The sequence below is a fragment of the Zalophus californianus genome, chromosome 4 (genome assembly GCF_009762305.2).
Source record: "Zalophus californianus isolate mZalCal1 chromosome 4, mZalCal1.pri.v2, whole genome shotgun sequence".
NCBI lineage: Eukaryota > Metazoa > Chordata > Mammalia > Carnivora > Otariidae > Zalophus > Zalophus californianus.
The window spans coordinates 79,848,199-79,861,759 of NC_045598.1; the positions used below are offsets into that span (position 1 = coordinate 79,848,199).

Sequence of the window (13,561 nt, forward strand, 5' to 3'; positions counted from 1 at the left end):
TTCGTTGAGGAGCTGCCCGGCCCAGTCCGGCCTGGCCGTCGGGGTTGTACTGCTGGTACTTGGCAGAGTGGCGCAGATTCTCAAGCAGGATCAACGAATTATTTTCTGGGGAACGGGTCCCTTGTTCCACACCCATTAAGAAATCCGTGACAGCAGAGTATGAAAGCAAGTGCAGGGCCCTCCTGAGTATGGGTGCGTGTGTGACGGCACAGGCTGCTCACCCGGGAAACAGGCTTCGCCCTCCAGCCAGGCTGCTGCGGCTGGAATCTCGGCTTTGCCATTTATTGGGCATCTGTAAAAGGGAGATGATAACAGTCCCGACCTCACCGGGTTGTTATTAGGATTCTGTGAGTTAAGATTTGAAAAGTGATTAGAAGAATACCTGGCACATAGCAAGCCCTCACATAAATGTTTAGTAAAAATACACTCTACCGAGCCTAACCATCTCAAAATGCCAGGGATGACGACAGCCATGCTGTTGTGAATTTGAGAGTTTGGGTTCTGAAAAACAGAATCACCTTTTAATTTATTTTAACAATTCAACAAGGGATTTCAAAAGATCTTCTGGATTGAGGGCAATGACTCACAAAGCAAAACTGAAGAACAAAAAAAGATACTGGTTTATGCTCACTGTTCTGGAAGCCTGTGGAGTGCAACTTGTCATGAAGCCCATGTCATATGACTGCTTCCTTTATGCTAAAAGGATTCACCAGGGACTTTACTGCTTCCATACAGGAAACAGAGCCTGCTGTATCTGAACAAATCTAAGAAATATCTTTCTTTTCTTTTTACAATGCAGAATATTGTAAAAAAAAAAAAGAGCTGCAGAACAGGAAATGTTACTAATCATACTAATATTATATTTAGCTATAGGAAAAAATTACTAAAACAAGTCAGAAGATAACCTGCAGGTAGTGATACAAAAGAAAAGAAATTTGGTACACAGAGGCATAAATACTTAATGGTTTATTAATGTTTGTTTCATTTTTAATTTTTTAAAAATATTTTATTTATTTGAGAGAGAGAGAGAGAGAGAGCACAAGTGTGGGGGGAGGGGCAGAGGGGCAGAAAGAGACAATCTCAAGCTGACTCCATGCTGAGCGGGGAGCCTGACACAGGGCTTGATCTCATGACCCTGAGATCATGACCTGAGTCTGACGCTTAACCAACTGAGCCACCCAGGCACCCCTTAATGTTTTTTTTATAAGAGCACCTTCAGTTTCCTTACTGGATTATTTACACATTTTTTACTCTTCACCACCAATAATTCTCAGGACCTTCAGAAGCCTTTACGATAAACATGGTTTTTTCTACTCCGATTACAATAAATATGGTTGACTGCAAAATTCTAGAGAAGTAAGTTGTCATTCATCAAACAATTCGCCCAAGGTACACAGACTTGGGATACTTCTCCTTAAGAGCTGGCCACTGAACAATGAAGTAATCGGAGAGGTGAAACAGAATCTTTCCAGACAGGGATAAGTGTTCTACTCGGCAGATGCTTTCAACATAGACAATGATCACTTTCTTTATTCCTAGTATCCCAAGGAGAAGGGCAGATATGCAGATAGGAACACATGTTCCTGGTCCATTACACAACACCTTAAAAAAAAAAAAATGAAGGTCAAATTAACATAACACTAATCTAAATGAGGCATCTAAAATGAAAAACAGTCACATCTTATGGGAGATTTTTTATTTTTCTAAGTCTTGAATTATTCCTTGTAAAGATCTAGTATGCAGCAAAAACCCATGCACCCGGAGCCAGGTAGGGCTGTGTTGCTGGCTCTCCTGCTTACCAACTGTGTGGCTTGGGGCAAACAGCTTAACTTCTCTGGGCCTGGGTGGCGTGCCCTGTGCTACCAGAGGTGTTTAGCACCATGCCTGGTGCTCAGCCCGTATTCACTGGACGTGTGTGTGCTGCTCTTCTCCAGATGTTCTGTGGATCTTTAATGTCACACAAAAACATAGAAGACAGATAAAGTCAGCTATGAGTAGTTGTTTTCTCATGTATCAACTTGTTCTTGTTGATTTTTTAAAATAATCTTTAGAACAGTTGGAGCACTGACATGTAAGATGTAGGAGAAAATGTCTATGTAGAGTGTCTTTGTGGGGTATAGAATCATTTCAGGAGTTCAATTCAACAAATAGGATATTTGAGAGAAGGCTACTAAATGAATGAGATTTTTTCCTCCAGAAAATTTAATCTGTGCTTGTGGTCCAGAGAGTTTCATGCTTTTGAATTCTGCTAATTTTTATAGAGAGCTACTGTTTAAAAACAATTTAGTTGGCAAAAATAACAAGGGAAATAAAAAATTGACTCCTAGAGTAACTGCAAAAATTTTTTAAAAGTCTTTTAAGAAAATAAGAGGAAACCTATTTCACAGAATTGTTGGTAATTTATTATTACTTTCAGAGAAAAAAGTACTTGCAGAAACATCTTATCATATGCTCGTACTGGTCAACTGAATTAGTAAAACCTAACAAAGCATTTTTTTTTAAGTAGGTTCCATAACTAGCATGGAACCCAACCTGGGGCTTGAACTCACGACCCTGAGATCAAGACCTGAGCAGAGATCAAAGTCGGACGCCTAACCGACTGAGCCACCCAGATACCCCTAATAAAGCAATTTTTTTATTCCACAAATGATAAAACAGGAGATTTGTGGTTGTCTATGTATGCCTGTTGGGCATTATCTACAATGTCACATGATCTTTCCAGCACAAAGTCCACAAAACTTATCAGACATCAGAGAATCTTAGAGTTGAAAGGGTCCCCAGATACAATGCCTGACCATCTTGGCATTTCAGATTGTTCCCGATGGACAGACATCCTGTCAGGGCTGTAAGACATGGCCAGGGCTCTAAGGGTTTGATAAAGGTTATCTGATCCCTATGACCACCTGGCACATCATTCACAAAACTTTGGGAAGAGGGAAGGTAGCCTGTTTCAGGTGGGAACCAATCTTTTTTGTGCCTTCCTTAAAGTGTCTACCTACAATTTAACCCCCTATCTCTCTGAAGAATTTTTGTTGTTTTTCTTGAATTACCAGCTACTAAGCTCCTTTTCAGACTAGTCTTTTTTAATCCCTACTGAGTTGCCCCTACAACCTTTCAAGGCAGTGCAATAGAAAGAAAACGGGACTGAGAGTCGGGAACAGGTTTCAACCAGCTGGGGCAACAACAGTAATGAGAGTCACCACCTTGGCTCTTACCACCACTTTTAAACAACAACTCACTGTGGCCAGGAACAGAACTAAACATTTCATATGCATTATTTCAATTACTCCTCACAGCAATCATTTGAGGCAAGTTTTATTGTCCCTTTTGTAGAACAGGAAACTGAGGCACAGAGAGATTGGGGAAGTTGCCTTATCACATGTTTAGGAGTGGAGGAGTTCTTTTTTTAATTATTTTTTAAAGATTTACATATTTATTTGAGAGAGAGCTAGAGAGAGAGAGAGCGCACGAGGGCACAGTGGGAAGGGGCAGAGGTGGGGAGAGAGAGAGAGTCTGGAGCAGACTCCCTGCTGAGCATGGAGCCCAATCCGGGGCTCGATCTCATGACCCTGAGATCATGGCCTGAGCAGAAATCATGAGTTGGACGCTTAACTGACTGAGCCACTCAGGCACCCCAGGAGTTAGTTACCATATGCAAAGGGAGACTGGACTAAATGACCTTCCCTGTCAGCTCCATGATTCTTTTTTTTTTTTAATTCTATGACTTTAATTTGCCTTTAGTGTTGTCTTATGCCTAAATTACAAGATTGTTCTGAATCCTTTCAGGGTTTAGAATTCTAAAAATCCTATTAATGTGAGGTTTTTCAATAGTGGCATTATTGACATTTTGGACAGGATAATTTTTCATTGTGGTGGCCTGTCCTGCACATTGTAGGATGTCTAACAGCATCCTTGGCCTCTACCCACAAGATTCCAGTAGTCAAGACAATTAAGAATGTCTCCAGACATTGCCAAATGTCTCCAGTGTAGAACCACTGCATGAACGTATTCCCTAAACCCTGGATTATTTGTTGCTTTTCTCTTTTTTTCCATTGTACAGAATAAAATAAAACCTCAAAAACTAATGATGTAATGTATGGTGATTAACATAACAATAAAAAATTATTTAAAAAAGAATAAAATAAAACCTACAGCTAAAAAATAATGTAAATATTACTTGTTGAGTCTTCAATGTCACAAAAATATTTTCATGTTGGTTGTCTTTAAAAAATGTACATATCCACATGTGTTCATCTCACTATCTGTATATACAAACTGTGAATACTCTGATAGAAATGTCTGTATACACACAGGGAAATGACTGGCATTGGTGGGGGATGTATTAGCAACCTGCTATAGATCAGAAGCAGAGACTGTTAAGATAAAAGTAAAAGTTAAAGGTATTCATTTGTTTATCTCTGTCATATCTCTATTTTGAAGTACCTTACTACAAAAGTCCTAGGTACTGTAAGACCACAAAACCATACATCAAGAATTTTAAAAAAGGGCAAATTAGTCTCAAGGAAAACTTAGGCTAAGGAAAGCTATTTTTAATTAACCACAGGTTTTAACTCTGAGTTTTACAGAAGCCTAGGCAAAAAAATCAAAAAATTGTGGATCATGGAGTTTCCACTATTTAATGAAGCAGATCAGAAAGACTTATTCCAAGCATTGAACAAAACAGAATTAAGTAAAAAAGATGTTAAACAATGTTAAATAATACAATGGTTGGCACTGTCTTTGTAGTCTTACAAAAAACACAGAAACACTCTTCGTATTTTTATTTCTTAAAATGGACATTCTCAATGAATGTGGGGGCCTTGCTTTTATTCTCTCTCCTCCTCACTACCTTGTAAACTCCTTAATGGGCAGGGTCAACGTCTAGGACAATCTATATTCTGCACCTGGAACAAAAAAGGCACTCATTAAATTTTGCTCAAAGGAAGGAGTGAGGGGGTAAAGGAGGAGGGAATCCTTCTTTGCCTATTGTATATGGGGTCAAATGTTCTATTTGCTACACTCAACTCTGTTTGTAACTCTATCATATGCACTCCTCATAAACATAATGGCTGTAACAGACAGCTTTTAAAAAACCAGCCCCCCCCAAAACCCCAAAACCAAAAAAAAACCCCAACTGTCCCACATCCATTTGCCTTTTCTTCAGGGGGACCACTGTTATCTCTCTCTCAACTTAAGTGCTGGGGTAGACTCCATACTCAAGTATAAGGAGAGGACCTATGACTCCAGTCTGAGCAGTCAGGGCACCGAATTTCTCTGACAAAAATCACTTGTTCAGGGAAGAGCACCTAATCCAGTGAGAAATCATAAGATATAGTGGGACATTTGTTGGGGCTGCTGAGAAAGCAGTGCCTTTTCTGCTATACTGGGACCTAGGAGGATGTAGGCCTGGCACCATTAACATTTATCTTGCTGCCATGAGAATGAAGCCATCACAACGTAGAACAGAGCAGAGCTGAGAGATGAAGACAGGCCAGGTCCCAAAGGTAGCATTTACAATCCATGACTCCAGCTGTGCCTGAAGGAAACCAGATCTATCCCTAGACTTGCCAGGTATGTGAGGGAATACATTCCATTTTTGCTTAAGCAGTATGAATCAGGACTTCTGTCACTAGTAATAAAAAGTATACTAACTGACATAGCCCTTTATTTTGTCTAACTCCCTGACTAGGCTCTGACTATTTGCAGTGCCAACTGGTAGGTGTTCAGTATGTCCCTGCAAGATGAATTAACAGATCGATAAATAAACTTCTCTGAGAGTAGAAAATCCAAGAGATGTACTAAGAATAATACAACTTATAGGTCTAGAGAAGAGAAAGAGGTCAGGGCTAATATAAATATGAGTCATGAGGGTGGATGAGCCGGATCAAGGATCAACCATTACAAGAGGATTGTTGTCCTGTAGATTTGGGACAGGTCAAGTCCCGCTGGCTGAAACACAACATCAGCACGTGTGAAGAGATGTAGTTAAGCTGGGTAGTCTGAACTCAACTCCCAGCCTAGTAGGAACCCCATACACAGTATATGGGTCAGGACCTCTGGGGTCCTGGATTGGTTTGAAGGTAAGAGACCATGAAGTTGAGAGTGAGCCAATAGGGAACGTGTGAAGGAGAGACTGAAAGCCAGATGGAGAGTCTGACCAGGGCCGCAATTGCAGGGAATGGATAGAGAGGCAGAGTCCAGCTCTTGAGGTACCGGCCTGAAAGCCAGACTTTCAAACAGCCCCTTGCTGGTGGAGGCAGAGGCTGGAGAGAGCGCATGAACCACAGGAACAGAGCTGCAGGGAAGGTTATGCGGAGCTTCCAGGGCCATGGATAAAGCTGGAAAACTGGAGCCCCTATCTCCAAGCAGTTCTTGGATACCAGCAGTCTAACCCACTGTCAAAGCTGAGCAGCTCAGACAGGTAGTCTCCGTGGAGGTCACAGGTTTCAGAATTAACACTTCTGTTTACAGGATATTGGCTTTACTATCTAGACAATGAATAGGGAGATGTGGAAGAGACGGAACAGTGAGGTGTAGGAACAGTCCTGAGACACAGGGAGAAAAACAGCTTGGATGTAAGGCTTAACAGGAAGCAAAGTCAGATGAGGTGCTTAAGAATGCACCTTCTATTTTAGAAAAATAAGAAAACCTACAAGGTCATCTGACAGCCTGTGCCCAAAAGTGTGCCAAACATAATGAATCAATGTTTCTTGTGGTCACCAAAGCTACAACGATAGAGATCCTCAGATTTGGCCAAGAGAATAGTAATGGAAACCTCAGAGATGGCTATTTCAGCAAATTTTTGGGCTAAAAAACAGGGCAGAGGAAGAGTGCACCCGAGGGGAAGGAGAGCTCCAATAGAGCCGGGTGAGGTAAGCAGGAACCGATGATCTATATGTGAACATAAAGAGCAGTGGGAACACACTGTGGGGGAGGGAGGAACTTACTCCAGGAGAAAAGAGTTAGAATTCAGAGTGTTTAGTTTGAGGTTGGTTTGGGAAAAATTGTACTTTTTGAGGACACGGATAAAAATGATGCCCCCAGAAGTTTGCCCCCAGCCGATTTTCTTTTTCTTTTTTTTTTTTTTAATTTTATTTATTTAATTGACAGAGAGAGAGAGAGAGAGACAGCGAAAGAGGGAACACAAGCAGGGGGAGTGGCAGAGGGAGAAGCAGGCTCCCGCCGAGCAGGGAGCCCGATGCAGGGCTCGATCCCAGGACCCCGGGATCATGACCTGAGCCGAAGGCAGTCGCTTAACCAACTGAGCCACCCAGGCGCCCCCGATTTTCTTTGAAATACTATAATAATTTTCAGCTCAGTGTGAAAACTACAAAAAGCATAAACAAAAAGAGTAATCCTTCCAATCTCATCAATCTGTTAACATTCTCTTTCAAAGAATGTCTTTATATAAACATTTATATATTTTACTATAAAATAGGATCATATGTGCACACACATAATTGTGAGAGCTTATATACAAACATTGTAAAGTTCTGTTTAGCTATAGTTTTGTGTGTTATAAAAAGTTTTTTTTAAAAATCCATGATTTTTAATGACTGCATATACTTAATTCTATCGATACCTCATCATTCAATGAACTCTTCCCTTATTGGTAGAAATTTAGACTGACTCCTTTTTTTTCTGTTCTAAATCATGTTGTTTGAACATCTTTCTATATAAATCTGTGACTCCTAAGGTTTTAATTTTGCACTGAACTATGTTCCAGAGTTCTTGCTGAGTGAAAGGTTAGAAGAAACAGCTTCAAGGCCTTAAGGAAGTTGTAGAAAGTTTAATAAAACAACGGTCATGAACTGGGAATGGGCCATGCGGTGTTTTGGTTCTGCTCCTGCCTAGAATCTGTTTGAGTAATTTCTCACTGAACTGCGGCAGCAAGCACAGCCCACTTCTCATACCACAAGTGAGACTCCTTTCTAGGTCTGCTTTGAGGCTAGTGGATGGGCCAGTGACCCGGCCAGATGTTTCTACCCAGATCTGACCAGGGGCTGGTGGTATAGAAAAGCAACTCTGGAGGAGAAACTGTTCTTGTGGCAAAGATGCCATTGGAAGAGTCTCCTGTCCAAACCTAGTGGTGACAGTTGCCGTGTTCTGTCTAGCGGTGACGGCAGCAGTGTCCTGCAAAACCAGCTCCACGGCCATGGAGTTTTGGCCATGGTCCTAGCAGCTCAGCTCCTACCTTGTCCCTCCATGTTTTCTAATCCCACTGTATTAGCTTTCTCAGTAATCCTGAGAGCTCTTCTTTTAAGGTTCCAAACCCAATTCCAACGTGTTTGTATGTGTGTGGCGGGGGGGGGCAGGTTCCCTATACACAACATCAAGCAGTTCTTGGATACCAGCAGTCTAACTGAGAAGTCAACTCAATCCTGACATTATCTATCCAGCGACAGTACCAGATTCCACAGGTTAAAGGTTCAGTCCTACAAGACTATCTCTCACCCCCCACTTCAGACACCAGTCACAACCCCCAGGCCGTTACCTGTGCTTCTGACTGACAGGCTATAGACTGGAAGTTAGAACAACCTCCTCCTTACATTCTTTTAATTTGCTACAGCAGCTTGCAGGATTCAGGGAAACAATTACACTCACCAATTTATTAAAGGATATGATAAAGGATAGGAATAAACAGCCAGACGAAGAGATTCATAGGGTGAGGTATGGCATGCCACTCTCCCCAATCTCCCAAGGGTTCAGCAACCCAGAAGTTCTCTGAACCCAGTCCTTTGGGCTTTGATGGAGACTTCATTACACGGTCATGAGTGACTAAGTCACAGGCCACTGGCTGATTTAACCTCCAGTGCCCTCTTCCCTCCTCTGAGATGTGGGGGTGGGGGGGGAACTTGAAAATTCCAACCCTCTAATCACAGGGTTGGTCCTCCTGGCAACCAGGACCCGAAAGTCACCTTCATTAATATAACAAAAGACTCGTTCATTGCCCTATCACAGGAAATTCCAAGGGTTTTAGGAGCCTTGAGCCAGGAACCTTGGACTAAGACCAAATACATAAGAGAAATATATATGGTCATTCAGATGACCAAATATATATTTCTTATAAATCACAAAATTGTAGTTCTCAATAGCCTTTTGCTAAATTCTTTTCCTGTTTCAATCAGCCAGAGTAGACTCTTATGGTTTGTTACTAAGAACCCAGACTGGTATGGGAAGAACAAAGGCTTTGAGAGTAGCGAATGTAGAGTTAGAGGAGGAGTGGATAATGTCAGAACAGGCATAGGATGTGCTCAGGCAGGCTCAGAGAGCTAAACCGTGAGCCCAGGAAGCAGACCCAGTGAAACACAGAGGAGGGTGAGGCCTTAAGAAGGGCCAGGTGAGCAAGCACTCCAGTATGGGAAGGGTAGGTGCAAGGCCTCATCCAGAGAGGAGGAGGGCAAGGGAGGTGAGAGAACAGCTCAGAAAACCGGAAAGAGAAGCATCCGAGAATAAACAAGGGAGTGAGGAAGAAAATGCAGTTGGAGAGCAGGTGGTCTGTAACACATAGAGGTTACCGTCAGAGCACCAGAAGGCTGGGGTGAAGCCTGAGGAAAGGCAGCGCTGAGTGTCCTCGAGCAGCGGCGGTGGACAGCAGATGGGATGACGTATTCCTTGGCTCACAGTACGGTACACTGTATTTCTTCTTTTTTATGTATATTTAATCATCTGAGTACTAACAGTTAAACAGAAACATCTAAATATCAAAAACAACATGAAATAACCAAATAAAATCCTAAACACTAGAATCACTGGCTACTTATGAACCTAAGGTCTCTTATAATTCTATTGCTAACAGAATTTTCAGAGTTGTCATCATTGTGTAAATAGCATTTTGAGGTCTGCTTTTCCAATTCTATTGCTACTTTCCTTCCATGTTCTACATAGGCATTCGATGCTTTGCTTCAAGAACATGCCACAGTCCACCTGGACACTTCCCTACTTCTCTAGAACCAGGTATAGCTTTCATCTTCTTTTAAACCGTACCAAAAAGGTAAGTAAATTACAAATTGTTTTTATGTAGGCTAATGTGCTCATGTTGTAAGGATACTGATTTTATTGCTGGCTCCTCAAATGATCAGTTACTTGTATTTTGCTTGGTGACAACGCAAAAAAAACTGTTCCTAATGTAAATTAGGTTCCTGGACCCAGTTCCAATGTGTGTGTGTGAGAGAGAGAGAGAGAGAGAGAGAGAGAGAGAGAGAGAGAGAGTATGCTTCTCCACACCACCAATGATCCAGACACCAGCTGGGTGTCCTACAATTTAACTCTATTCTGACACTACTCAGAGACAGAATCAGATTCCATGGGTAAAAGGCTCAGTCCCACAAAACCTTCCTCCACTTCAGACACCAGTCACAAGCCCAGGATGTTATTTGTGCTTCTGACTGACAGGCTACAAACTGGAGTCTCCAAACACCTACTTGAACTCAGGATACCAACAGCAACTCCATGTTGCTACCAGAACTTCTGACTCAATGGCTATAAATCCCACGATCCCCTGCTTGGGTTCAATTAATTTGCTAGAATGCTGGGCTCATGGAACCCAGAAAAATCCATTTATGCACTAGATTATGGATTTATTACAAAGGATGTTAAAGGATATGGATCAACAGCCAGATGAGGAAATACACAGGGAAGGTATAGGGAAAGGGCATGCCGGGCTTCCAGGCCCTCTCAGAGCTTGCCATTCTCCTCAAATCTCCATATGTTCACTAACCCAGAAGCTCTCTGAGCCCCGTCTTCTTGGGTTTTTATGGAAGTTTCATTACACAGACATGATTGATTAAATCACTGGCCACTGGCAACTGATCGAACCTCCAGGTCCTCTCCCCTCCCTGGAGGCTGGGACTGAAAATTCAAACCCTCTCATCACATGGTTGGCTACATTGGCAACCAGCCTGTATCCTAGGGGCTTTCCAAAAAAAAAAAACCCAAAAAACAAAAAAACAAACCCAGAACCTTTACTGCTCCCACCACTTAGGAAATTCCAGTGGTTATAGAGGAACTTTGAGTCAGGAACTGTGGATGAAGACCAAATATACATGAGAAATATATTTTGATCACCTGAATGACCAAATACACACTTTTCTTCTAAATCACAATACTGCACAGTGTAATAATAAAAAAAAGAGCAGTAAACTTTAGTCCTGTAGGATCCTGCCCAATTGATTAAGTTCCCTATACCGACACCTCAACACTGATTACTCCAGTTCAGCCAGAATATTCTTGCTTATACTGCATTCACAAGATCCATCAAGAAGCTGGACAACATGGCGCTTATGGGCCAGGGATCTGCAATCACACAGACCTGGGATGGCTGTGTCACAGCACTGTGACCAGGGACAAACTGCTCATCCATTCCATGGCTTAGTTTCCTCATTTATGGATTACTCATTCAAGAAATATTTATTGAGCAAAGATAATATGCCACGTACTGTTCTGGGTATTAGAGGTGTACTAGTGAACAGAAGTCTGTGCCCTCACACAGTGTACATTCCAGTAGGCAGACAGAAAATAACAGATGCACATATGAATATATAACATAAAGCAGGATAAGGAAATGGGAGATATGGAGGTCAAGGAAGATGTGGGAGGAGGGGATCTGTGAGCAAATATCTGATGAAGTGGTATGGTCTTCTGAGTGAATCAGACATCAGTTAGAGCAAGAGGCAGGAAAGATGATGCAGATTTTGTGGACTGACTGTAAGTTACCGAGGGCCAATGAAAAAGTTTGGGGGGTTGGGGATGGGTTGGTGCTTGAGACAGATTATAATTTAACAGAGCTGTTAAGCTCTCAGGGGTTTGACTTCTAGTGGTACCTATTGGAAACAAAGACACGCAGGGCCAGATGACCCTAGTCTGATGTCCTTGTGGGGAGGCGAATAATAAGCTGTAATGTATTCTCCTTCTTGGGAGTTTGTAGTGGTAAGGCAGAGAATGTTAGGGGTGAGGAAGAGTAACCAACCAGAAACAAACAGAACATGAGGAAAACAGCATCTATGTAATAGTGTTACTGTGAAGATCAAATAATACATGTAAAGCATCTAACATAGTGCTTGGCCCATGGTGAAAATCCAGTAAATGGCAGCTAGTACTATAATCCATCCAAAGGTCAAGTAGTGTAATTGCGGCATTTTTCAAACTCTTAAGAGTGCTCATAAGGCTCTTCTCTGTCACAGGCATAGCACTGACCTGGCATGGTTTATCCTACCCTTCAGAGGATACCTTGTAAGAGTAACCCAAGCATCCATTTTGGTCTATTTTCCAGTCATATTTTTTGCCCTGCCTGCTCTACTCCAAGTGACGCCTGTGTAAAAAAATGATGGAAGGAGCCTGATGACCAGCACTGGTATTTTCTGGATTTGCACAGATGGTAGATGACTGAAGGATTCTTGAGTGTCCCTGCTCTGGGTCTGCAGAGCCCCAGTAGTGTACCTCTTGGCCTGTGGCCAAAAGGCCGTGAAAGCTGAGGGCCGCAACATGGTCAACAAGCCTGATAACATGATGAATAAGCCTGATCTTGTTAATTTCAAAACAGGAGTTGGCTATTTTCCCCTTGTATGGGAAACTAGACTTCCCAATCTTCTGATGACCTTCCTGATTTGTTGGGTTTGGGTTCAGCAACAGGGATGCTAGCTAAACAGGTGGCAGAGGCACGCTGACATCAGGCTCCAGTGTCTCCTCCACAACTCAGGGACACTCAACTATAGTTTCAGCGCATGTTAGTAAGGTCCTACAGACGAAGGCTCCACACCGTTGGGCACTCTGTACATGCTGACAGCCAACCCTCCCACTGTAAGTGCAGGGTAGGCGAAAGAACTCAGTGGTTGTCAGGGGACACACTGGGTTGGCATTTCATTGCCTTTCCCTGACCTTCCATCATAAAAAAAGTAAATACAGGGGAACCTGGGTGGCTGTTGGTTAAGCGTCTGCCTTCGGCTCACGTCATGATCCCAGGGTCCTGGGATTGAGCCCCGCTTCAGGCTTCCCTGCTCCACGGGGAGTCTGCTTCTCCCTCTCCTGCTCCCCCTGCTTGTGTACTCTCTTTGTCAAATAAATAAATAAAATCTTTTTTAAAAAAAGGTAAATACATAAAATTTAAACTTGGATATTTTGGGGGGGGTTGGTTAAGCCATGCCTGCTTCGTATCGTTATTAGATCATTGTCAGGCTAACCAAACATTGTTTTCCTAACCCTTCCTGGAAGCAGTTGAGGAAATTGAATCTTTTAGTTTTCCTGTTCTCAGGACCAAATGGTCAAGGTGACATTTCTTGCCTTCCTGGTATTTTTTTTTGTTTTCATTATATTTTCAATTGTCTGAAATGATTTTACAGAGATCTCTGAATTGTACTAATTCAGTATTTTTTTCCTTTTGCTTTCCCCACACCCTATACTCAGTTGCTCTTCCAGAAGCACAGATTGCTAGCGCTATATGCAGCCTCTGGGAGTCATTTAGTTCAAACCTCTCCCTGTCACCTGAGGAAGAAGGGCAAGACCTTGACCTTTAGAGGCACCTACTATTGCCAGACACAGAGCCTGTGTGGCATTTTGCGTAATT

The 13,561-nt window shown here is 42.3% G+C and overlaps 1 protein-coding gene across 1 annotated transcript in view; it reads right to left on the reverse strand.

Moving 5' to 3' along the window:
• Window positions 1–1,125: 1,125 nt before the first annotated feature.
• ALG14 (ALG14 UDP-N-acetylglucosaminyltransferase subunit) overlaps window positions 1,126–13,561 on the reverse strand; it is a 93,919-nt gene continuing 81,483 nt past the window's right edge. Inside the window, 1 exon segment of the mRNA XM_027578299.2 lies at window positions 1,126–1,602. Within this exon segment, the coding sequence (XP_027434100.1) occupies window positions 1,372–1,602 (231 nt within the window). The 3' untranslated portion in view covers window positions 1,126–1,371.